Genomic DNA, 26,733 nt, shown 5'->3' on the forward strand with positions numbered 1-26,733 from the left:
GGCTAACTGGAATGCCATAGTCATGATCATTATTTCACAGTTAACGATACTTCATCTTATTTAATTATATCAGTGTATTTTCTGTTCTGTCAGCGTTCTGCTTGTATTGTTTATATTCTAAGCAAAGAGAAAGAGCTTTTATTAATATAACTTACAAAGAGCTATAATAATTTTAAATTATTGCAGTGCTTACCCTGTTTTTTTCTACATATTTTTCTGTCCTTTTTTATAGGTGTAGCAGAAAAAACACAGCTTCTGAAATTGAATGTACCTGCTACCTTTATGCTTGTGTCTTTAGACGAAGGACCAGGTCCTCCAATCAAATATCAGTATGCTGAATTAGGCAAGTTATATTCAGTAGTGTCTCAGCTGATTCGTTGTTGCAATGTATCATCAACAATGCAGTCTTCAATCAATGGTAAGGTAACATGTTCCATTTTTTTTTACAGCAGTTTAAAAATAATGGTAGCTTTACGTAGCACTTGATTAAAAGTAGCTCTGAAGATTTATAAAAATGAAATTACTCTGAAGGCCCATGTTCTAGAATGTTATACTTAAGCTTTAGCTTTTTCATATGTTGAATAAGGAGTTTAATTTTTAAATGTAGGGTACTATGATATCTTATGAAATACTTAGTGTAAGAATGATAAACTTTGTCTTTAGTGTCAGCATTTATATTTTTGCATTTTTTCATCTTGGTATATTGTTGACCATTTAGGTGAATTTTTAATTTAACTTAAAATCAGATTTTATTTTTTAAGATAAGAAATTTATTATTATAATTTTGTGAGGAATTCTATTAGTTTTTCATTGATAACAAATTTGTTCTAGGTAATCCCCCTCTCCCCAATCCTTTTGGTGACCCCAGTTTATCACAGCCTATAATGCCAATTCAGCAGAATGTGGCAGACATTTTATTTGTGAGAACAAGTTATGTGAAGAAAATTATTGAAGACTGCAGTAACTCAGAAGATACCATCAAATTACTTCGCTTTTGCTCTTGGGAGAATCCTCAGTTCTCATCTACTGTCCTCAGCGAACTTCTCTGGCAGGTGAAAGAAAAATAAACATTCTTGTATCTGTAATTTTACTCATTTCTTTAAAATATGTAATTCACTATCGCTTACCTATTGTAGGTTGCATATTCATATACCTATGAACTTCGGCCGTATTTAGATCTACTTTTGGAAATTTTACTGATTGAGGACTCCTGGCAGACTCACAGGTGAATACACTTTTGCCATCAGGATAGTTAGTTTCCCAGGTTCTTGAAATAACTGGAATTGTCAGTTGCCAAATACATTTTTTATCTTTTGGTGCTCTGCTTAATGTTCTGTCTTCAAAACCATGTGAATGAAAAATGCCACTTACTTGCATTTTTTTTTCTTTTTTTTAAATTATACTTTAAGTTCTAGGATACATGTGCACTACATGCAGGTTTGATACATAGGTTTACATGCACCATGTGGGTTTGCTGTACCCATCAACTTGTCATTTACATTAGATATTTCTCCTAATGCTATCCGTACCTCTGCTCCCACCCCCCAGCAGGCCCCAGTGTATGATGTTCCCCGCCCTGTGTCCAGGTGATCTCATTGTTCACTTCCCACCTATGAGTGAGAACATGTGGTGTTTGATTTTCTCTCCTTGTGACAGTTTCCTCAGAGTGATGGTTTCCGGCTTCATCCATGTCCCTGCAAAGGACATGAACTCATACTGTTTTATGGCTGCATAATATTCCATGGTGTATATGTGCCACATTTTCTTTATCCAGTCTATCGTTGATGGACACTTGGGTTGGTTCCAAGTCTTTGCTATTGTGAATAGTGCTGCAATAAACATACGTGTGCATGTGTCTTTGTAGTAGCATGATTTATAATCCTTTGGGTACATACCCAGTAATGGGATCACTGAATCAAATGGTATTTCTAGTTCTAGATCCTTGAGGAATTGCCACACTGTCTTCCACAATGGTTAAACTAATTTACACTCCTCCCAACAGTGTAAAAGCGTTCCTATTTCTCCACATCCTCTCCAGCATCTGTTGTTTCCTGACTTTTTAATGATTGCCATTCTAACTGGTATGAGATGGTATCTCATTGTGGTTTTGATTTGCATTTCTATGATGGCCAGTGATGATGAGCATTTTTTCATGTGTCTGTCGGCTGCATAAATGTCTTCTTTTGAGAAGTGTTGTTCATATCCTTTGCCCACTTCTTGATGGGGTTTTTTTTGTCTTGTAAATTTTTTTGAACTCTTTGTAGATTCTGGGTATTAGCCCTTTGTCGATAGGTAGATTGCAAAAATTTTCTCCCATTCTGTAGGTTGCCTGTTCACTATGAAGGTAGTTTCTTTTGCTGTGCAGAAGCTCTTTAGTTTAATTAGATCCCATTTGTCTATTTTGACTTTAGTTGCCATTGCTTTTGGTGTTTTAGTCGTGAAGTCCTTCTCTTGCCTATCTCCTGAACGGTATTACCTAGTTTTCTTCTAGGGTTTTTATGGTTTTAGGTCTAACATTTAAGTCTTTAATCCATCTTGAATTAATTTTTGTGTAAGGTGTAAGGAAGGGATCCAGTTTTAGCTTTCTACATATGGCTAGCCAGTTTTCCCAGCACCATTTATTAAATAGGGAATCCTTTCCACGTTTCTTGTTTTTGTCAGGTTTGTTAAAGATCAGATAGTTGTAGTTGTATGGGGCTATTTGTGAGGTCTCTGTTCTGTTGCACTTGCCTATATATCTGTTTTGGTACCAGTACCATGCTGTTTTGGTTACTGTAGCCTTGTAGTATAGTTTGAAGTCTGGTGATGTGATGCCTCCAGCTTTGTTCTTTTTGCTTAGGATTGTCTTGGCAATGCGGGCTCTTTGGTTCCATATGAACTTTAAAGTAGTTTTTTCTGATTCTGTGAAGAAAGTCATTGGTAGCTTAGTGGGGTGGCATTGAATCTATAAATAACCTTGGTCAGTATGGCCATTTACATGATATTGAGTCTTCCTATCCATGAACATGGAATGTTCTTCCATTTGTTTGTGTTCTCTTTATTTTGTTGAGCAATGGTGTGTTCTCCTTGAAGAGGTCCTTCACATCCCTTTTAAGTTGGATTCCTAGATATTTTATTCTCTTTGTAGCAGTTGTGAATGGGAATTCACTCATGATTGGCTCTCTGTCTGTTATTGGTGTATAGAATGCTTTTGATTTTTGCACATTGATTTTTGTATCCTGAGACTTCGCTCAAGTTGCTTGTCAGCTTAAGGAGGTTTGGGGCTGAGATAATGGGGTTTTCTAAACATAAAATCATGTCATCTGCAAACAGGGACAATTTGGCTTCCTCATTTCCTAACTGAATACTCTATTTCTTTGTCTTGCAACACTATATTGAATAGGAGTGGTGAGACAGGGCATCCTTGTCTTGTACCAATTTTCAAAGGGAATGGTTCCAGTTTTTGCCCATTCAGTATGACATTGGCTGTGGGTTTGTCATAAATAGCTCTTACTATTTTGAGATATGTTCCATCAATACCTAGTTTATTGAGAGTTTTTAGCATGAAGGGCTGTTGAATTTTGTTGAAAGCCTTTTCTGCAACTATTGAGATTATCATGTGGTTTTTGTCGTTGGTTCTGTTTATGTGATGGATTATGTTTATTGATTTGCATATGTTTTACGAGCCTTGCATCCCAGGGATGAAGCCACCCTGATCGTGGTGGATAAGCTTTGGATGTGCTGCTGTATTGGTTTGCCAGTATTTTCTTGAGTATTTCTTCATCAGTGTTCATCAGGGATACTGGTCTAAAAGTCTCTTTCTTTATTATGTCTCTGCCAGGCTTTTGTATCAGAATGATGTTGGCCTCATAAAATGAGTTAAGGAGGATTCCCTCTTTTACTGTTGATTGGAATAATTTCAGAAGGAATGGTATTGGCTCCTCTTTGTACCTCTGATAGAATTTGGCTGTGAATTTGTCTAGTCCTGGACTTTTTTTGGTTGGTAGGCTATTAATTATTCCATCAATTTCAGAGCCTGTTATTGGTCTATTCAGGGATTCAACTTCTTCCTGGTTTAGTCTTGGGAGAGTGTAGGTGTCCAGGAATTTATTCATTTCTTCTAGATTTCCTAGTTTCTTTGTGTAGAGATGTTTATAGTATTCTCTGATGGTACTTTGTATTTCTGTGGGATCAGTGGTGATATCCTCTTTATCACTTTTTATTGTGTCTATTTGATTCTTCTCTCTTCTTGTTAGTCTTGCTAGTGGTCTATCTGTTTTGTTGATCTTTTCAAAAAATCAGCTCCTGGACTCACTGATTTTTTTCAAAGGGCTTTTTGTGTCTCTATCACTTTCAGTTCTGCTGTGATCTTACTTATTTCTTGCCTTCTGCTAGCTTTTGAGTATGTTTGCTCTTGCTTCTCTAGTTCTTTTAATTGTGATGTTAGGGTATCGATTTTAGAACTTTCTTGGTTTCTCTTGTGGGCATTTAGTGCTATAAATTTCCCTCTACACACGGCCTTAAATGTGTCCCAGAGATTCTGGTATGTTGTATCTTTGTTCTCATTTGTTTCAAAAAACATTTTTATTTCTGCCTTCATTTCGTTATTTATGCAGTGGTCATTCAGGAGCAAGTTGTCCAGTTTCTGTCTAGTTTGGTTTTGATTGAGTTTCTTAATCCTGAGTTCTAATTTGATTGCACTGTGGTCTGAGAGACAGTTTGTTGTAATTTCTGTTCTTTTACATTTGCTGAGGAGTGCTCTGCTTCCAACTATGTGGTCAATTTTAGAATAAGTGTGATGTGGTGCTGAGAAGAATATCTATTTTGTTGATTTGAGGTGGAGAGTTCTCTAGATGTCTATTAGGTCTGCTTATTAAAGAGCTGATTTCATGTCCTGGATATCCTTGTTAACCTTCTGTCTTGTTGATCTTTCTAGTATTGACAGTGGGGTGTTAAAGTCTCCCATTATTATTGTGTGGGAGACTAAGTCTCTTTGTAGGTCTCTAAAGACTTGCTTTATGAATCTGGGTGCTCCTGTATTGGGTGCATGTATGTTTATAATAGTTAGTTCTTGTTGTTGAATTGATCCCATTACCATTATGTAGTGCCCTCCTTTGTCTCTTCTGATCTTTGTTGGTTTAAAGTTTCTGTTTTATCAGAGACTAGGATTGCAACCCCTGCTTTTTTCTTTTTTCTTTTTCTTTTTTGCTTTCCATTTGCTTGGTAGGTCTTCCTCCATCCCTTTATTTTGAGCCTATGTGCATCTTTGCATGTGCGATGAGGTTTCTGAATGCAGCACATGATTAGATCTTGACTCTTTATCCATTTTGCCAGTCTGTGTCTTTTACTTGGGGCATTTAGCCTATTTACATTTAAGGTTAATATTGTTAGGTGTGGATTTGATCCTGTCATTATCATGTTACCTGGTTATTCTGCCAATTAATTGATGCAGTTCCTTCCTAGCATTGATGGTCTTTACATTTTGGCATGTTTTTGCAGTGGCTGGTAGCGGTTGTTTCTTTCCATGTTTAGTGCTTTCTTCAGGATCTCTTGTAAGGCAGGCCTGGTGGTGACAAAATCTCTAAGCATTTGCCTGTCTGTAAAGGATTTTATTTCACCTTCACTTACGAAGCTTAGTTTGTCTGGATATGAAATTCTGAGTTGAAAATTATTTTCTTTAAGAATGTTGAATATTGTCCCTACTGTCTTCCAGTTTGTAGAGTTTTTGCCAAGAGATCCGCTGTTAATCTGATGGGCTTCCCTTTGTGGTTAACTCGACCTTAAGGATTCCCCTAACATTTGTTCCTTCATTTTACCGTTGGTGAATCTGACAGTTACATTCTCAGGGTTGGTCTTCTTGAGGAGTATCTTTGTGGTGTTCTCTGTATTTCCTGAATTTGAATGTTGTCCTGCCTTGCTAGGCTGGGGAAGTTCTCCTGGATAATATCCTGAAGAGTGTTTTCCAACTTGGTTCCGTTCTCTCCATCACTTTCAAGTGTACAGCAATCAAACGTAGATTTGGTATTTTCCCATAGTCCCATATTTCTTGGAGACTTTGTTCATTTCTTTTTACTCTTTTTTCTCTAATCTTTTCTTCTTACTTTATTTCATTAATTTGATCTTCATTCACAGATACTCTTTCTTCCACTTGATCCAGTCGGCTGTTGAAGCTTATGCATGGGTCATAAAGTTCTCGTGCCATGGTTTTCAGCTTCATCAGTTCATTTAAGGTTTTCACTGTTTGTTCTAGTTAGCCATTTGTCTAACCTTTTTTCAAGATTTTTAGCTTTCTTGCGATGGTTTCAAACATGCTCCCTTAGCTTGCAGACGTTTGTTATTACCTACCTTCTGACTACCTACTCTGTCAACTTGTCAGAGTCATTCTCTGTTCAGCTTTGTTCTGTTGCTGGCAAGGAGCTGCAATCCTTTTGAGGAGAAGAGGCACTCTGATTTTCTGCTCTGGTTACTCCCCATCTTTGTGGTTTTATCTACCTTTGGTCTTTGCTGACCTACAGATGGAGTTTTGGTGTGGATGTCCTTTTTGTTCATGTTGATGCTCTTCCTTTCTTTTGTTAGTTTTCCTTCTAACAGGTTTCTCAGCTGCAGGTCAGTTGGACTTTGCTGGAGGTCCCTCCAGACCCTGTTTGCCTGGGTATCACCAGTGGAGTCTGCAGAACAGCAAATATTGCTGCCTGATCCTTCTTCTGGAAGCTTTGTCCCATAGGGGCACCCACCTATGTGAGGTGTCTGTTGGCCCCTGTTGGGAGGTTTCTCCCAGTTAGGCTACGTGGCTGTCAGGGACTCACTTGAGAAGGCAGTCTGTCTGTTCTCAGAGCTTAAACACCGTGTTGGGAGAACCACTGCTCTCCAGAGCTGTCAGACAGGGATGTTTAAGTCTGTAGAAGTTGTCTGCTGCCTTTTGTTCAGGTAAGCCCTGCCCACAGAGGTGGAGTCTAGAGGAAGTAGACCTTGCTGAGCTGTGGTGGGTGGAGCCAGTGGGTGGAAGCAGTTCAGACTTCCTGAGTGCTTTGTTTACCTACTCAAGCCTCAGAAATGGAGGATGCCCCTTCCCCAGCCAGGCTGCTGTCTTGCAGTTCGATCTCAGACTGCTGCGCTAGCCGTGAGCAAGGCCCTGTGGATGTGGGACCTACCGAGTCGAACATGGGAGAGAATCTCCTTGTCTGCCAGTTGTTAAGACCTTGGGAAGAGCACACTGTTTGGGTGGGAGTATCCCATTTTTCCAGGTACAGTCTGTCACGGCTTCCCTTGGCTAAGAAAGGGAAATCCCCAGACACCTTGAGCTTCCCAGGTGAGGTGACGCCCTGCCCTGCTTTGGCTCACTCTCCGTGGGCTGCACCCACTGTCCACTCAGTCCTAGTGAGATGAACCAGGTACTTAAGTTGGAAATTCAGAAATCACCCATCTTCTGCATCAGTTACGGTGGGAGCTGCAGACCAGAGCTGTTGCTATTTCTCCATTGCATTCTTTTCTCTTAATGTTCCACTTTCATACTTAATGTTAGGTTTTGTCTTCCATTTACTGTTTTTATTTTTTTAAGGAACCCAGTAAGGCTTTTGATACTTCCTTAAGTTCTGTTAATATTTTAAGATTATGAGGTACTTTTTCTAGAATTATCTCCTCTAAGTAGTTTTATTAGTATATAAGAAATCAGAGTAGTAGTTTTTCAGAAGTGAGATTGTGCTACTAACAGGTCTGTAAACATACCCCTAGAATCCTCGAATTGTGTTCTTTTCAGCAAAATCAGTCTTAAGAATTACACCATAGAATCAGTTGCCTAACTCTGCCTGAAAATTCTAACTCTTCTCCTCTTGGAAATTAGTAGAATAGCTTGTTTTAGGAACACACACAGACAACACGCAGACGCACACAAACATACACGCACACAAACACACCCATTAGACATAATAATAAGCAAAAGAACCTGAAAACACATTTATTACAAAGCTGCAGAACACAGTACTTAAAGGTAAATCATTGTAATGGTGAATTTTAGAGAACTGAAAATATTAGATTTCAGCAATTAAAATTCTCAAATTGTGGTTCAGTCCACCATCAAGCAGATCAAGTAATGTAAAAGTGGCATTAGATCAGTAATGTTTTATATTAGATCCCATTTGTTTTAATGCGTTCTAATTTTTTATTTCTTAAAAAAGTTTTACTGTGTTTGGAAGAATTTATAGACAAATATTGTTTGCTATGTGATTTCTTTTTTAATTTTTCTTTTTCTTTTTCTTTTCTTTTTTCCTTTTTTTTTTTTTTTTGAGACTCTTTCTTGCTTTGTCACCAGGATAGAATGCAGTGGCACAATCTCAGCTTACTGCAACCTCCGTCTCCCAGGTTCAAGCAATTCTCCTGCCTCAGCTTCCCTAGTAGCTGGGACTACAGGCATGTGCCACCACACCCAGCTAATTTTTTGTATTTTAATAGAGACAGGGTTTCATAATGTTGGCCAGGTCGGTCTTGATCTCCTGACCTCGTAATCCGCCTGCCTGGGCCTCCCAAAGTGCTGAAATTACATGTGTGAGCTGGAATTACACATATACAAGGTGTACATAGTTGCACCCAGCCAACTATGTACATCTTGTAGTTGCTCTAAATTTAGCTAAATCACATTTTTAGCCTCCTTGTCTCATCCAAGGAAGTGATTATAGTAAAGGTACACATGTTGGATTAATGTTGAAAATAGCGGATTTTGTACAAAATCAATATTGTCCTTATGAACATAAGCTTGAAATGTTTTGTATAATGAATATTGAGTTTGTTCAATAAACAATATTCAATAGATATATATCAACATCTGCTATGTGCCTATGCCAAGCACTGTTATTATCACTTCATTATAAACTGTAAGAGAATAAGCAAATGGAATATGTATGTCATAAGTGTTGCAGGAAGTGTATCCATGTTATTTTTTTGTCTGAAATGATTAGATTTCAAAATTTTCCCTTTCCAAACAAAATTTGTATTATAAATGTGTCTGAAGCAAACAAAAAAACCTGACATCTGACATGGAATATAAAAATACTTTGTTAAGTAAGATACATGGCATAGAGGAAAAAGAAGTTCAAGTTATTTTTCTGTGTAGGTAATGACACAAAAGAAAGCAAGCATATCTTTGTTTGTAACTTTTTTTTGAGACAGAGTTTTGCTCTTGTTGCCTAAGGCTGGATTGCAGTGGGGTGATCTCCACTCACTGCAACCTCAGCCTCCCAAGTAGCTGAGATTACACATATGTGCCACCATGACCGGCTAGATTTGCATTTTTAGTAGAGACAGGGTTTCACCTTGTTGGTCAGGTTGGTCTCGAACTCCTGACTTCAAGTGATCCACCCACCTTGGCCTCCCAAAATGCTGGGATTACAGGCATGAGTCACCACGCCCAACCTTTGTTTGCAAGTTTTTAAATTGACTATTAAGGAGAAACAGGGAACACTTGGCTGTGTAAATATATTGCAGTTAGGCAGTCCTGAAATAAAATAATTGATCATTAGCAAATCAGGCAGATTTTTTCGTTGTCAGTGAAAATTGCTTTACGCATCATGTGTGTGTTTTTATAGTATCAGAATTCAAGTTAATTTTATACTGCCAATTTACGTGACTGTTCCATAATCAATAAGTTTCTTTCAACTAAAGTAGTCTTAAAAGACTATTTAATAGCTTTAGTAGAAATAATGTGGTGAACTGGACACAGTGTTGTGTTTCTGTAATCCCAACTACTTGGGAGGCTGAAGTGAAAGTATTCGTTGTATTCTGGAGTTTGAGGCAACAGTGAGCCACAAACTATGATCATGCCACTGCAGGCCAGCCTGGGACATAGAGCAAGATTCTATCTCTTAAAAAAAAAAAAAAAAAAGAAAGGAAAAAATCTATGAAATATTATGTAGCATCATTGTCCTTAATTTGTTCTTAGTAATTTTTAGTGATAGCATTTTGGATTGGTAATTTGGCAAGATCTCAGACTTTTAAGTCAGATTGCTAACCAGCTGCTCAAGTTGCCAGATCTGTAATATTTGGCAAGCTATTTGTGCGCTCTGTATTTCTTTTCTCATTTGTTAAATGTTCCTAATTTTAATTTGTTCCTACCTACTTAGGAAAGTAACTCTAATGTAAATTAGATTATATGATTACATCAAAAACATGTACTAAATGGCATATAATTAGGCACTCAAATGTTAGTTACTATTGGATATCACAAATTTTTACATCTGTTTCTGTTTTAGAATTCATAATGCACTTAAAGGAATTCCAGATGACCGAGATGGGCTGTTCGATACAATACAGCGCTCAAAGAATCACTATCAAAAACGAGCGTATCAGTGCATAAAATGTATGGTAGCTCTATTTAGCAGTTGTCCTGTTGCTTACCAAATCTTACAGGTGAGAGTTTTGTTTTATCTTATAAATTTGTAGAAACCTCTGTCACAAGTAAGGAAATAATCATGAAAATTTTTAATTCACATTTTAAGCTGATACTGAAAATCATTCTAATTCTAAATAGTTTTATTTTCTTCTGAAGGGTAATGGCGATCTTAAAAGAAAATGGACCTGGGCAGTGGAATGGCTAGGAGATGAACTTGAAAGACGACCATATACTGGCAATCCTCAGTATACTTACCACAATTGGTCTCCTCCAGTACAAAGCAATGAAACATCAAATGGTTATTTCTTAGAAAGATCACATAGTGCTAGGATGACACTTGCAAAAGCTTGTGAACTCTGCCCAGAAGAGGTAAAAAAAAAAAAAAAAAAAAGCCACTAATGGGTAGCAGATAGAAATGGGAAAAAGTATTTTTTTAATGTGTAGGCCAATGTTTATTAATATTGTGCTTAAAAAAATCATGTTGCAGTTTTGTTTGCTTTAATGGTTAGCTTGATTTGTTTGATCTTAAGTTAGCAAAGGAGTTTCCTTTTGGAAAAAACTTCTGTGAAGGTGTCTAAAAAATCACATATCTGAGCGAATTCAGATATTCTTTTGTTTGTTTTTTGTCTTTTTTTTTTTTTGAGATAGAGTCTCACCCTATTGCCTAGGCTGGCAGGGTGGCACAATATCAGCTCATTGCAACCTCCACTTCTCAGGTTCAAGCGATTCTCCTGCCTCAGCCTCCCGAGTACCTGGGATTACAGGCAGCCACCCCATGTGTGGCTAATTCTTCTCAGGGTTTCACCAAGTTGGCCAGGCTGGTCTCAAACTCTTGACCTCAAGTGATCCGCATGCCTTGGCCTCCCAAAGTGCTGGGATTATACGCCTGAGCCACTGCACCTGGCCTGTTTTCTGATATTTTAAAATACCTGCAGTAAATGCAAAGATGCTAAAGACGCCTTTGTGCATTTCTTAAAAGTTTATTCTAAATGAAGGAAATTAAATACAACTTGAAGTTACTTTTATAATCTAATGCTTAATCTCTTTAAATATTTAAAATTAGGAACCAGATGACCAGGATGCCCCAGATGAGCATGAGCCCTCTCCATCAGAAGATGCCCCATTACATCCTCATTCACCTGGCTGTCAGTATCAACAGGTAAAAAAGGATTTTTCATTTTTGTCCCCCAAACCCAGTTTGATGCTTTACTTAAAAGGTCTTCAATTACTATTTTCTTAAATATTTTGAAAGTGCAGACTTTGTTTGTGCTGGCTAGTATTTAAAACCAGATAAACTGTTCCAAACCAACATGGACTGGAGACAGATCTACTGTGACTGTAAAGTAATAAATTATCTAGAATAGCTTTGACAAGATGATCAGTGGAGGGTTAGTTGGAGTGAGTTAATGTTTTATTTTGCCGTCGTGGTATTTTCTTTGTAACCAGGTACTACCCCTTTTTACTATTTGCTATGGTTAATAAAATTGTGTGATGTTTCAGTAATAGTTGAAGAAATGTTAAAGCCTAAAGTTTCTGAGATTCAGTGGCAGTAAAAATTCAGTTTGACTGGCTTTAATAGATGGTTAACTGAAAAAATATAACTTAGGAAAAATACAGATAAACTTTATAATAACTTATTTTGCAAAACATGTATATTTGGGAAAAGATTCTGGGAAAATTAGCCACAAATGTGACTAATGCAGTCATTTTAAGGCTGTGGTTCTTTTTCTTAAATTTAATGTACATCATAATCATGTAAATGCAGTGATTGAGAACAGCAATTGCAGGGTCCAGAAATTGTCACTCTATAGGGCTATTGTGGGGCTCAAGAGTTGGCATTTCTTTTTTTTTTTTTTTTTCCTTTTCTTTTTCTGAGGGAGTCTTGTCCTGTCACCAGTCTAGAGTAGAGTGGCAAAGTCACGGCTCACTGCAGCCTCCACCTCCAGGGTTCAAGCAATTCTCCTGCCTCAGCCTCCAGAGTAGGTAGACGCACCATCACGCCCAGCTAATTTTTGTTGTTTTTAGTGGAGACAGAGTCTCACCATGTTGGCCAGGATGGACTCAATCTTCTGACCTTGTGATTTGCCCACCTTGGCCTCCCAAAATGCTGGGATTATAGGCGTGAGCGCCCGCACCTGGCCAAGAATTGGGATTTCTTACAGATTTCCAAGTGTTGCTGCTCTGGGGAAAACACATGGAAAATCTTTTTGCTTAGCACAGTAATTGGCCTTCCAAGAATTTTTTTTTTAGAGCTAGTCTGATTCTGTTGCCCAAGCTGGAGTGCAGTGGCATGATCTCAGCTCACTGCAACCTCCACATCCCGAGTTCAAGCCATTCTCCTGCCTTAGCCTCCCAAATAGCTAGGACTACAGGCATGTGCCACCATGCCCAGCTTAGGTTTGTATTTTTAGTAGAGACAGGGTTTTTCACTATGTTGGCCAGGCTAGTCTTGAACTCCTGACCTTGTGATCCACCCACCTTGGCTTCCCGAAGTGCTGAGATTACAGTTAAGAGCAACCATTCCTGGCCAAGACTCTTGAATACATTCTCTGTGGAGGTGAAATGAATTTTTATCAGAAGCTGATACATTTATTACATTTATGTGTGTGTACTTTCTCAAAACACTTTATTTATATACTTTTTTTCTTCAAACATAAAAATCAGATTGTAAATTCTTTTTTTTTTTTCCTAAAGATCCAGGTTTAAAGATGTCTACTTTTTGACCAAACTTACCCCATGGTTTTAAATTTTTAATGGTTAATATCTGAAAAGTGTTACAATGCTGGTCTCTTTCACCCTCTTAGAATAATCATGTGCATGGACAGCCATATACAGGACCAGCAGCACATCACTTGAACAACCCTCAGAAAACTGGCCAACGAACACAAGAAAATTATGAAGGCAATGAAGAAGTATCCTCACCTCAGATGAAGGAACAGGGAAAAGCACATAATTAACTGCTTCCTTTATGACCACGCACTAAGGCCTTACAGTCCAAGCTTTCTCTGTGCCTCGCTAGTATTGAAAACTAGATAAACTATTCCAAACCAACATGGAGTAGAGAGCATATGCACTCTCGTTTGCAGTAATTTACAATTTGTCAGTGTATAAGACACATGCAGGGGGAAGTGTACAGTGTTTTATAATAAATGACTGGTCCTAATCTATAAAGGACAAAGGTACATATACTGTGTTAATGTCTGACTATTAATTCTTAAGCAAGAAATTTTTTTTGATGAAAAAAAGTCAGATCTACACAATCATACAATTATTTTTTGTTATGTTCACTGCATTGTGCAATTGATATTGCCTGCTTTGTGCAGTTTGATCAACTTTACCCACTTCCCTCCAAAAAAGGGAACATAAAAGAGCCCATCTTTGTCAGTTTACACCAAAAGTTTTTTGTTAATCCTTTTTTCCTGGATATATAAGACTGGTGGTCACTTTTGAATTACAAGGTTGATGTGGAAAATTGGCAGTGTAACATTTCTACATATTTTTCATTACCTTTTTATTCTGGTATGTAGGCTCTACATATTTTTCATTACCTTTTTATTCTGGTATGTAGGCTAACTACTTTAAAGCTATTCTTATGCTATAACAATTAGCATGGCTTCACACTGTTTGTGTAGCCAAGAGGACAGAATCACATAAATGACAGCAGTTGCCCAGAGTGACAGCTGTATTGCTAAGAGCTGTTATTTCTTACACCTAGAATAAATATAAAATCGGGGGAAAATGTGACAGACAGGCAGTTTTTCATTGCACACATGTTCTTCACATTTAATGTTTGATAGTTCAATTTCTTGAGCTAACAGAATATCAAAATATCGATAATAGGAATTGTAAAATATTAAAACCAATACACAAAATTTTCCTATGTCAGAATGTGTGGAGCATAATAGATTGCATTTGGTGTGCTTGGGATTTTTTTTTTTACATAGAATTTATTAAGTGAAGTTCCTAAAACTTTGCTGCTTCTGATCCCAGTGAAGTGTACATCATAAGAATCCATAGTACTTTGAAGTACCATTGCACCAAGATGTCTGACTGAATTCTTAGTCACAGTTTTACTTGAAAGAAAGAATTGTCATAGTTTTTTTCATTATTCTAAAACTCTTGTTGTTAGATAGAAGATTTAATTAAGATATAAGCTCATGCTTATTTAATATAATTCTGAGGTACCATTTTAGAATAAACGTTTGTTTTTGAGATTCCAGAAATCTGTGAGTTAATACTGTATTTAAAAGAGAATTGGTAAATTTTGAATGTGTGTAATATTTTGGAACCTGTTTAAAAACCAAATATACCTACAAATAGATACAGCCCATCCTATCCTATTTAAAGTTTTGGCTGTTTTGTTTTATAGAAATTATTTTGCTGAATTCACAAATAAAATTTAAGAATAATTTTGTCCTGTTGTATGTTTTTGTTTCTTTTACTCTCTTACAGTATTCTTAAGGACTACACATTTAAATTAATTACTTGCATGGCATGCCTTGGCATGACACTGAATTCAGCATTTCAGACACATTGAGTTTTTATGCATAAAAAAATTGGCCTTTGGCCTTTCACTAAGGACCTAGAGAAAGAAAAAGACATTAAGATATTGACCTTGTAAAAAATTTTCTAGCTTAATCATTTTTATGCTTTTGACACATTTTTACATAGTTGATTCTTGTTATTCACAGTAGTACATGTTCTATAAAGTCACCATGAATACCAAGTTAGCAAATGTTGGACTATTTTATACAATCAATATTTGAAATGCTCATACTCTCCCAAACTACCACTCTATAACCTATGTAATATGTTCATTTGATGTAATATCTCCTTGCACATTGTTGGACACAATAGACCCTGGAACGTGTTGCTATGAAGAAATGTAATTCGTTTGCCCAAATTTGTTATAATTTTTTTTATATATAGTATTTTAAGAATTATCATTGACCTCTGCGAATACAGTAGTCAGGACCCATTAATGCCCTGGCAGGGCCACTGCCATTGGTCCATTGTAATCCAGTTATGGTAAGTTCCTTCCTATTCGGGCCATAGTTACTTGCGGTCTGGTCTCTCTTCTCAGTTAGAAATATATCTTGGGATTTTGTTCCTCACAGAGTACAAGAGGAATATGTCTAGATTCACCCCATCTGCATTACTGCTGCGAGATCTCCATAACGTGGCCACCTCAAGCAAATCCACCAGGATATCAACTTGCTGGTTCTAATCACCTCCCCATCATCCTGGAGAGGGTTCTTCAGGTGGATGTCAACATACCGTTCTTCAACGTACCCCTTAAATTCCACCTTGTACTTTCCAAAGGGCTGTGTCACATGCTGGCATCTGCTTAATAGTTCAGTTTTCCATTGTCCTTGTGGCCAAGCCATCAGTCACTACTCATGAATTGGCAAGAATTCAAACAAATGCAGTGTTTTTAAAAAAATTGTAAATTTTTTAACACTCATAAGAAAACAACATGCAGTTCAACCATTAAACTAATTTGTTTATTCCATCTTCAATCAGTCTTCATTTCTGGTCTCTATGAAAGGCTGCCAACAGGACATTGTTCACCCACCTTGAAACTGCCATCTGTAAACCAAGCAGGTTTTTCTTGGTCAGTAGGGAGCTATTCAAAGGGTATTGCCTATGCAACAGTAGGATGCAGTAGTTCCTGAAGTGGTTCCAAACTTGATCATAGGAAAAAAGAGACTACCTGCTCTTTAACATGATGAGAACCTCCTTGCAATTTCCTGGTAACATGTTCCTCTGTAAGCCCATTTTCCATGTTATTTTGGAACTCTTCTGAGCACTTCTTCGTTAGAATATTTTCTTAATTCATACAACACATTATAGGTGTTTCAGGTTTTAGGATTACTTTATGGTCTTCAGTCTCAGAAACGGGCAAGACAAGCTAATAATTAACTTGTCTAGGCAAGCTACACCAATGCAAGGCAAGTTAGTAATTATAACTCAAATGGCACATGTTACGGCATCCAGGAATTTACTGGTCCAAAATTCCCAGCTATTGCTGTGGAGTGGCATGTGCAGCTTTTGGTTTCTTTAACCATAGCTTCAGTGTGCCTAAGAACCTGCAAGCCCTTCCAAAATCAGAATGTGAATCCTAAGACCCCAAAATATTGACAGCACTTTTTGAAATTCAGACATGGCCTGTCTTAGTGCAATTTCTTATTTAAATAGACCTCACTCTCTTTTTTTTAGTTGACACATTATAATTGTACGTATTTACAAGGTTCAAATGATATTTTGATACAAGTACACAATGAGTAATGACCAAATCATTAATTGGTATATTGGTGTATCAGTAATTGGTATATTAGTCACTTCATACATGTATCATTTGTGTTGAGCACATTCCAAATCTAATTTTGCAGTTATATGGAAATGTAATTATTCATACCTATAGTCTTCCTCCTATACTGTCAAACATTAGAACCTATTCCTTCTTATGGTATTTGTACCCATTAACTAATTCATCTCTTCCCCTGCCCAGTGTTCTTCCCAGCCTATGGTAGTCTTTCTACTCTCTACCTTCATGAGATCAACTTTTTATTTCCTGTCTGTGAATGAAAACATGCAGTACTTGGTCTTTATATTTCCTGGATTTTTTCAATTAACATAATGTCCCTTAAATGAAACTTCTTTTGGGTAGTGTTCTTGAAAGGAGCTAGAAATATTTTCAGATGTGTAATGTGAATCCCCAAAATCCTATTCAACCAAATGCTGCGCTTCCTGTTTGATTAGGAATATGTAATGACAGAAATTCATTCTAGGTCACCTGGGAAGTGTCACAATGTATCCTTCCAGGTTTTTCTAAGAATTTCACCATCTGGGTGCATCTCTGGATCTTTGCTGGATTTATGATCTCTGTTGGTCATGTGAATCAACATATATAAAGTCTCTGTTAGATTGCTCTTCAGTTTCAGATTTTAACATGTCCTCTTCACCATGTTGTAGTATTACATTCAAGAATTGCATCAAGCCCAGATCTCTCATAACCAACTTATGATAGTAACCTTATGGCAAAATATTAATAGTAAATGTCAGTTGGGATCTTTTCCACATGGAGTTGACTCTTGCAAGATTGAGACAAAGAAAAACATTTGCAAGATGAATGAATATCACTATCCTATAGTCTCTTTTTCGTACTGTGGAAAGGAATGTCAGACACTATTGATGGTACATGCAGCACTACGTTATTGCAGATCTGTTTCCATCAACTCTTCTAGGTCGCAAAAAGTTTACTCTAGATATCATTACTAGTCCTTTGGTTTCTAATTAAATTAATTAAAGAGTTTTTTGTTTCGGGTTTTATTGTTGTCCACAAAGTATCCTACGCTGTTTCAACAGTTTTTATGACATAGGTAGTTCTAGTTGTTTCTATTTTAATGTATTCAATCAAGACTGGCCTGAGGGCAAATTTCATGCCTTCTATTTTACTATAAGAAGTAGCACAGCCTGAGCTCAGTGGCTCATGCCTATAATTCCAGCACTTCAAGAGACTAAGACAGGTGGATTGCTTGAGCCCAGAAGTTGGAGACCAGTATGGGAAACATGGCAAAACCACATTTCTGCACACAATGAGCCAGATGTGGTGACAGTTGCCTGTTGTCCCAGCTACATGGGAGGCTGAAGTGAGAGAATCACCTGAACCCAGGCAGTAAAGGCCACAGTGACCCATGATCATGCCACTGCTGTCCAACTTGGATGATAGACAGACTGGGGAAAAGTTGGAGAAGTTGGATAGGCCCATGCCATCACAGTCAGACAAACTACATCACAAAGTTTGTTCATCTCAGATTTTCTTGCAGATAATTCACCTTAAATTAATCGCTGTTGGATGCACTTACCCTCTTAACTGTAGTCCCCACCAGGTCTTGGAATCACAGTGCATGGTGTTCCCATGGCATTGAAACCCAGAAAAATATTTATCCTCTGCACATTTCAACTATATATGTGCTTTGGGTCCCCAGTCTTGGATCAAATCAGTATGTCCTGACCCTATGTCAATCTTCATCTTGATTCATGTGTCCGTCAGATAACTACCCAGACAATTCAAAGTCAAGTTTCTTATTGTTATCTTTTACTCCTGGCTTTTTAAATACGTGGAAACTGAGATAAATTGTGCAGATTTATTTAGGGCCCTTTTTCCTTTCCTTTTCTGTGAAAATCTCTTTTGTGTGAATCAGTCTGTGATTCATAATCCCTCCTTTTCCTTTTTCCCTTTCCTGTGAATCTTCTGAGTACCTGTAAGGCCCATAAAATGAATCCGAGACAAGATATCCAATATGACTTCTAGGACTATTTCTCAGTTTTGTTTCAGTAAGACTATATGATATACCCATAAAAAGGGACTCCCCCCCAATAAGACATTAGCTAACTTTCTCTTGGAAATCACATACAGTGTTCCGTGTTATTCAATACTGAACTGTGAATCTTAACATCAATCAAAACACGGTCTTCTATTTAATAACATTCAAAACCAAATGCACTGCTCTTAGGAGCAGTTTGTTGCTGTTACAATCCATTCAGTCAAGGTTCTTTAGAAAGCTAACAATACCAATCCACAAAACAATAAAATCCTTTTTCACTCTATAGTTGCTTCTTGTAGCTTCTTGGTTCTACCTTCTTTTACTTGGAGCATTGCACTTGATCTTAGTCAAGAGGCTGAGAAGTGATTACCTATACAATTGGTTTGGTGATGTGTAGTCCTAGATGTGTTGGCTGTTGTGTTGATACAATTTTCCCCCTTTTTTTGAGATGAAGTCTCCCTGTTGCTCAGGCTGGAGTGTAGTGGCATGATCTCAGCTCACTGCAACCTCCACCTCCTGGGCTCAAGTGATTCTCCTGCTTCAGCCTCCTGAGTAGTTGGGATTACAGGCACAGGCCACCACGCCCAGCTAATTTTTTTTTTGTATTTTTAGTAGAGATGAAGTTTTACCATGTTGGTCAGGCTGGTCTTGAACTCCTGACCTCGTGATCTGCCTGCCTCCACCTCCCAAAGTGCTGGAATTACAGGCATGAGCCACCAAGCCCGGCCCAATTTTCCCCTTTGATAGTAGTCCTCAGGCTATCAGTCAAAGCTGAGACTGAAATGTAAACATCGCTGAAATCTGAGCTTGGCCTAGTATTAGAATTTGCCCCCAACACTCTTTTACTTTTCTTTTTAGCTATTACAGACAATATTAACCAAGGGATTGTATATTTAGCTTACTTGTCATTTTGTATTCCTTATGTACCCAGTAAGCCACACCTGTTTTTAGTCCATTTAAAATAATGAGAGTTGGCAAAGTGACTCCCATATAATCCCAGCATCAAAAGAGGCCAAGGTGGGCAGATCACCTGAGCCCAAGCATTTGAGAGCAGCCTTGACAACATAACACCCTATCTCTACAAAAAATAAAACATTAGCCAGGTAGGGTAGCACATGTCTGTTGTACCAGCTACTCTTTTGGGAGACTGAGTTAGAAGGTTGACTTGAGCCCTAGATGTCATGACTGCAGTGAGCCATAATTGCACTATTGCATATGCCTCAACAGTAAAGTGAGACCCTGTCTCCAAAAAATTAATAAAATAAAAGAAAATTTGTTAATTAATTAAAAATAAAATAATGAGAAGTACAATTGTCATGTTTTATTGTCTATTCATCATTCTACTAAATGCTAAGATTAGCAATGCTATGGATCCTAGACAAAATCTGTAATACTTTTCTAACTCTGTGTTCAAGAACATCATTTTTTCAAATGAAATATATTTTAGAATTAAAGCCAAGCAGCTTTAGTTTGGCTTCTATTAGTCTTTTTATGGCAAGAAGTACTTTCTTGCTGAAAGCTCCAATAAAAGGTAGTAAGTTTGGAAACTGTTCCAAAACTATGTTATTTCATGTTGTGTACCTTCATCTTTTAACCATATCATTATAAACATTCTGAGTATTTGGCATCATACTAAATCAAACTTTACTGCACCTGTTTTCTGGTCCCTCTGTACTAGAAGCAAGACCATAGGGTAACTAAATAGTTAATAGTGCTTTTCCAGTGTATGCAGAACTACCATAGATTTCCCTTGACTTTCTTTCTTACCCTTATCTGAAATCAATATGACTAAGGACAATTAAGAAAACCCACAATTTATGGCCATTATTCTAAAGCTAGCATATAAGTGTTAAGAGCAATAGGAGCTCTATTATTAGCAATAGGAGCTCTGTTGGACTCAGCAGCTAGTGGATCATTTCTGTGCTTCATTTTTCTCCTGTAAAATTAGGATAAATATATGAGGATTAAAGTATGCAAAGAGCTAAAAACAGTACTTGTCATATGATAAACACATATATCTTCATATTATTCTTACTGTTTAGACATTTTTTGTACTTCAAGGATAAATTGAAGACCCCACACGTACTGCATTTTGTTTCAACATAGCCCAGAGCAATTCGTAACAGTATTTTCCATTATTATGGGAAACACTTCATTTATTCCTGCAACCAGGTATAAATATGCAAGAGAGGTAACCATGTTGAAATATTATTTTTTAAAAAGCCATCCCAGCCACTTCCTATGCCTAGGTGCTTTAATGCTAATTCCCTTTTTTTAAAATGTAGCTTTAAAATTTCCCTAATCTTTTTTCATAGCTATATTTAATTGTAATTAGCCTTTCTAATAATCACTTTAGGAAGTGGCTTCCATTAAGCCAATTTGTCTTCACGCCTGCCATTTGTCTTCATTATTAATGTTACCGTCCACCTGTACTTAATTGTGGGAAAAGTGATAATAGGTTTTGGTAATAACTTTTGAGCTATGTGTGATATTAACTCTTTAGCTACATGTGAGCTACCTCCATATTAAAACAATTTATTTCACAAATAAAAGAACTATGAATGAAAGAGTCCAGTGTTTAGACTACTTTAACAACTTTAAAATGTTGTATATAAATACACTAATCTAGATGAAAAAAAAAGCCAGCATTCTTTGACTATTATATGTTAATATGCTATAAATATTTTGTGTACATCATTCTCAAATGGATATGAGTTCCTATTCCCGCTTTGCAAGAAAAGTTAGACATGGAGTGGGTGGAGATCCCATACCCATAAGCGATATACTGTAGATTTAAACTTAAGAAGCCTGAATTCAAGGCAAACTCTAGAATTCTGGAGTAAGAACAGATCTCCAAAAGTAAGAACAGATCTCCAAAGACCAGAACTAAAAAAGTATCTGACACATTTCTCCGTCAGTTTAGCAGTTGATTTTGCCTAGATTGAGTACATATTTGGGAAAAAGAAACACAGGCCACAGTAGGATATGTAACTAACACTTTTTCCAAAGAGGGTTTTGAGGGCTTCAATATTTAAAGAGAAAACAAGTGGGCAACAGGCAAGGGAGGTAGAAAAAAATGGGGCAGGCAGACAAATGAGACAATTGGTTGTATTCTCTTGAGGTTTTGTTTAGCACTCATTGATTCCACATGTTGCATGTGAAAGGGAATGGGTAGAAAAACACAATTCTGTATTGATCTCATACTCGGTAAATCTGTACTTTACACAACATAAAGTCAACATGAAGTAGAGAAAAAAGTCAAACATGCATTCCATGATTTCTAGGCTCCTCTTCCCCCAGACTTGGGAAGATAAGTTGTTCATTTGCATTGTTGAGAAGACAGAGGCCACCTGGGGAGATTATATGGCCTACTGTCTTGAAGCTCTCTATTTAGAAAAAAGTGTCTGTGTGACCCATTTTCCAAGCTTAACTATTCCCTTTGGCACAGTGGGTTTGGAAATACAGTTCTTTACTTCACGGTTTTGGTCATTGGGGGCTGACTTTAATGAACTGATGCTTGCAAATCCACAATAACTGAAATGTAAATGTCTGTCTTTTTACATGTAAGCATTTATTTTTCTGGTCCTTTTGTAAAAAGCCTCCAAAAAGATCAACCCCAGGCCGGGCGCGGTGGCTCAAGCCTGTAATCCCAGCACTTTGGGAGGCCGAGACGGGCAGATCACGAGGTCAGGAGATCGAGACCATCCTGGCTAACACGGTGAAACCCCATCTCTACTAAAAATACAAAAAATTAGCCGGGCGAGGTGGCGGGCGCCTGTAGTCCCAGCTACTCCGGAGGCTGAGGCAGGAGAATGGCGTGAACCCAGGAGGCGGAGCTTGCAGTGAGCTGAGATCCGGCCACTGCACTCCAGCCAGGGTGACAGAGCAAGACTCCGGTTCAAAAAAAAAAAAAAAATCAACCCCAAAGTTCACTCCAGATTAAATATTTATGAGGAAGCACTTAGTGTGTGGTACCTGACACTTCTGCAACATTCAATTTTTAGGAGATGTGATTATTAATTTTGTGTCAATTTGATGGGGCCATGAGATCTCTGGCCAATTATTCTGGGTATGTCTGTGAGAGTGTTTTTGGATGAAATTCACATGTAAGTGGGTAGACTGAGTAAAACAGATCAGCTTGCGTAAGACAGAGGCCTTGTGCAATCAATTGAAGGCCTAAGTTAAGCAAAACATTATAACTCTCCTTTAAGTTAACAGGAATTTCTCCTGTCTGACTGCTTTCAAACTGGGATATCTTTTTTTTTTTCTGACATATTCTAACTGTTGCCCAGGATGAAGTACAGTGGCTCAAACCTGGTAGGCGGAGGTTGCAGTGAGCCAAGATTGGGACACTGCAACCCCTACCGCCAGGTTCAAGTAATCCTCCCACCTCTGCCTCCCCAGTAGCTCAGATTACAAGACTGCAGCACCACACCCACATAATTTTTTGTATTTTTAGTACAGGTGGGAGTCTCACCACATTGCCCAGGCTGGCCTGGAACTCCTGATTTCAGGCAGTCTGCCCACCTTAGTGTCCAAAGTGCTAGGATTTGTTGTTGTTGTTGTTTTGTTTTGTTTTGAGACAGACTCTGGCTCTGTCGCCCAGGCTGGAGTGCAGTGGCCGGATCTCGGCTCACTGCAAGCTCAACTTCCCGGGTTTACGCCATTCTCCTGCCTCAGCCTCCCGAGTAGCTGAGACTACAGGTGCCCGCCACCGCGCCTGGCTAGTTTTTTGTATTTTTTAGTAGAGACGGGATTTCACCGTGTTAGCCAGGATGGTCTCGATCTCCTGACCTCGTGATCCGCCCGTCTCGGCCTCCGAAAGTGCTGGGATTACAGGCTTGAACCACCGCCCCCGGCCAAAGTGCTAGGATTATAGGCATGAGTTATGACATGTAGGCCAAACTGGGATATCTTTTTCCTCTACCTTTGTACTCAGCCGGAAACATGAGCTCTTCTGAAGCTTGAGCCAGTTGGTCATTCTGTTGGAACTTACACCTCCTCTCCTGCTTGCTGGCTACAGATCTCACAAATTCTCTGCTTTCATAATTTCGTGAGCCTATTTTTCATAATGTCTCACACACACACACAGACACACACACACACACACACACCCTATGGTCTTATTGATTCCATTTTTCTGGAGAACCCTGATAAATACAGAAAGCAAGCATTAAATCCAGTCCACATTGAAGGAGAGGGAAATTCATTTGAAGGGAGAGTTATCAAAAGTGTTACCTTAAAAATAATTTAAAGATTACACCGAAGTGGCTAGGTGAGGTGGCTTATGCCTGTAATCCCAGCACTTTGGGAGGCCAAGGCAGGTGGATTATGAGGTCAGGAGTTTGAGACCAGCCTGGCCAATATGGTGAGACCCTGTATCTGCTGAAAATACAAAAATTAGCTGGCTGTGGTGGTGGTGCCTGTAATCCCAGCTTCTCAGGAGGCTGAGGTAGGAGAGTCACTTGAACCTGAGAGTCGTAAGTTGCAGTGAGCAAAGATTATAATCCCAACCTTCAAAAGCACTGGGATTATAGGCGTGAGCCACCACACTCAGCCAGTATTTTATTTTCTAACGTTGTTGTGTAACTTTATTTGAAACACCATGATTTTGAGATTATCCACTAGCCTCTTCTGAATATAAAATGCTGTCCAAATAACTATGAAGTATTAGGAAAGTTATTGAGGCAGAAGTATAAAATATATGCTGTTCCTATGATGTTAGGGGTACTTATGTTTCAAGCTACTTCTGTGAAACTCACCTATAGCTAATAGCTATGTTTTGCCAGAAATGCTGCAAATTGTGACTAAAAGCAAGAGAAAGTATTCATTTACAATACCTCATAACCTGGTTGAAGAAGCATGAGTAGTAGATATCATTGGTCCCACAATCACTACTACTTCCACCACAGGATATATGCTGAATATATGACCGACTAGTATTTTCCCCTTTAAGGCTGTCCATTTCCTTTGTTAGCTGTAGCACCCCTCACAGAAGTGAATATATTGGCCACTTACCACATTTCAGGTACCTTTATAATATGTATCAACCTATCTAATTCTCACATAGCTCTTATGAAGTAGTACTATTATTCTTCTTCATTTAATAAATAATGAAACTGAAGCATAGAGAAGCTATTACAGACTCAAGTTACCACAACTAGGCAGAGATTGTGCTAGAATTTAACATAGAAAGCTGTCTACACGTGCAGGTTAATGAGTACAAAAGGGCTGTTACTAAGCATTAAGGGGCTATGCAAAGGGGTGTTGCCCTTTAGGAAACCTGCAAATATCTCAGAGGTACAAACAAAAAGGGTTGTGTAAATGTTGGTTACTGTTATTTTATGCATTCTAGCAGGTACTGTGGAAAAAGATAGCCTCATTTAGATTGTGAGTGCTGTTTAAGGGTAATGATAATTTCCTATACTATACATGGTTGTAAGTGCTCCATGAGTATTTTTCATTGACTGACAATAAAGTAATAGACAAAAAATTATACTTAATTTAATCTAGTTTCAACAGTAATTGCTACCTACTTTTGGAATACAGTGATAAATCCTTTTTATGGACTGAAAGTGTTCCCCTTCCCACAAATGCATAGGTTGAAGTCCTGGCCCCCAAAATAATAGCATATGAGAATACCTATGGGCAGTAATTAGATTTAGATGAGGTACAGGTGGGGCCTGCATAATAGAATTAATGTCTTGTCTTCAATAGGAAGAGGAGACTGAACTTGGATTTCTCTACACCATAAGTAAATATAGCAAGAAAATGGCAGACTGCAAATCATGAAGAGAGCCCTCACCAGAAAAAGTTAACCAAACTTCATCTTAACACCTTGATCTTGGATTTCCTAGCCTCAGAACTGTGAGAAATAAATTCTTTGTTGTTTAAGTCACCCAGTCCAAGGTATCTTATGAAGCCTGAGTAAGACAACACTTCACTCACTTTATCTGAAAACAATACTGCAAGGTAGGTGCTGTGCTCATTTTAGAGGTATTAGCAAACTTGCTCATAATCACACAGAAAAAAGAGGCTGGGTGCAGTATCTAATGCCTGTAATCCCAGCACTATGGGAGACTGAAGTGCTTGGATCATGAGGTCAGGAGTTTGAAACCAGCCCAGGCAACATGGTAAAATCCCGTCTCTACTAAAAATACAAAAATTAGCTGGGCATGGTGGCATATGCCTATAGTCCAGCTACTTGGGAGGCTAAGGCAGGAGAATTGCTTGATCTCAACACCTTAGTCTTGGATCAGAGTGTTGCAATGAGCCGAAATTGTGCCATTGTACTCTAACTGGGTGACAGAGCAAGACTCTGCTGCAAAAAAAAAAAAAAAAAATTCTGGTCTCTAAGTATATTGACTGTGGATCTACCAGGACACTTCTCCATTTTAAGGTCCTTAATCTAATCACACACTCAAAATTCTTTTAACACCATAAGGTTACATAATAACACATTCCAAGGATTAGAACATAGACATCTTTGGGGAATCATCATTTTATTTACCATATTAAAATCATCACCATATTAAAAATAAGCAAATTATTAATCTTACTTAATGGAGCAAGATGATGCATAAGAAAAATTTAAGGGAAAAAAGCCACAGATTTGGAAAAGAAGGAGATAATAGGGTTAAAGTGGAGGAAGAAGTATATTTGACAGCACTCATTAATTTTTTATTTTTATTTTTTTGAGACAGAGTCTCATTCTGTCACCCAGGCTGGAGTAGAGGTACTATCTTGGCTCACTGCAACCTCCACCTGCCTCCCAGGTTCAAACGATTCTGCTGCCTCAGGAGACTACAGGTGTGCACCAACATGCCCAGCCAATTTTTGTATTTTTAGTTGAGATAGGGATTCACTATGTTGGCCAGGCTAGTGTCAATCTCTTGACTTCGTGATCTGATGTGTCGGCTTCCCAAAGTGCTGGGATTACAGGCATGACCCACCACGCCTGGCCAGCACTTATTGTTTACCATATGAATTCTGCACGACCCAAAAAATTGCTTTTTTGCTACAAAGGTGGGAAGGAGTGGGACA

At 38.0% G+C, this 26,733-nt stretch overlaps 1 protein-coding gene across 1 annotated transcript in view; it reads left to right on the forward strand.

The window, feature by feature from the left end:
* Positions 1-14,772, forward strand: part of LOC117062150 (probable ubiquitin carboxyl-terminal hydrolase FAF-Y) — a 224,474-nt gene extending 209,702 nt beyond the window's left edge. Inside the window, 7 exon segments of the mRNA XM_033175384.1 lie at positions 233-418; positions 832-1,052; positions 1,137-1,225; positions 10,221-10,377; positions 10,517-10,729; positions 11,424-11,519; positions 13,165-14,772. Coding sequence (XP_033031275.1) covers positions 233-418; positions 832-1,052; positions 1,137-1,225; positions 10,221-10,377; positions 10,517-10,729; positions 11,424-11,519; positions 13,165-13,317 — 1,115 coding nt within the window. The 3' untranslated portion in view covers positions 13,318-14,772.
* Positions 14,773-26,733: the final 11,961 nt, after the last annotated feature.

Source organism: Trachypithecus francoisi, unplaced genomic scaffold (genome assembly GCF_009764315.1).
Source record: "Trachypithecus francoisi isolate TF-2019V2 unplaced genomic scaffold, Tfra_2.0 Contig00131, whole genome shotgun sequence".
NCBI classification, from domain to species: Eukaryota; Metazoa; Chordata; class Mammalia; order Primates; family Cercopithecidae; genus Trachypithecus; species Trachypithecus francoisi.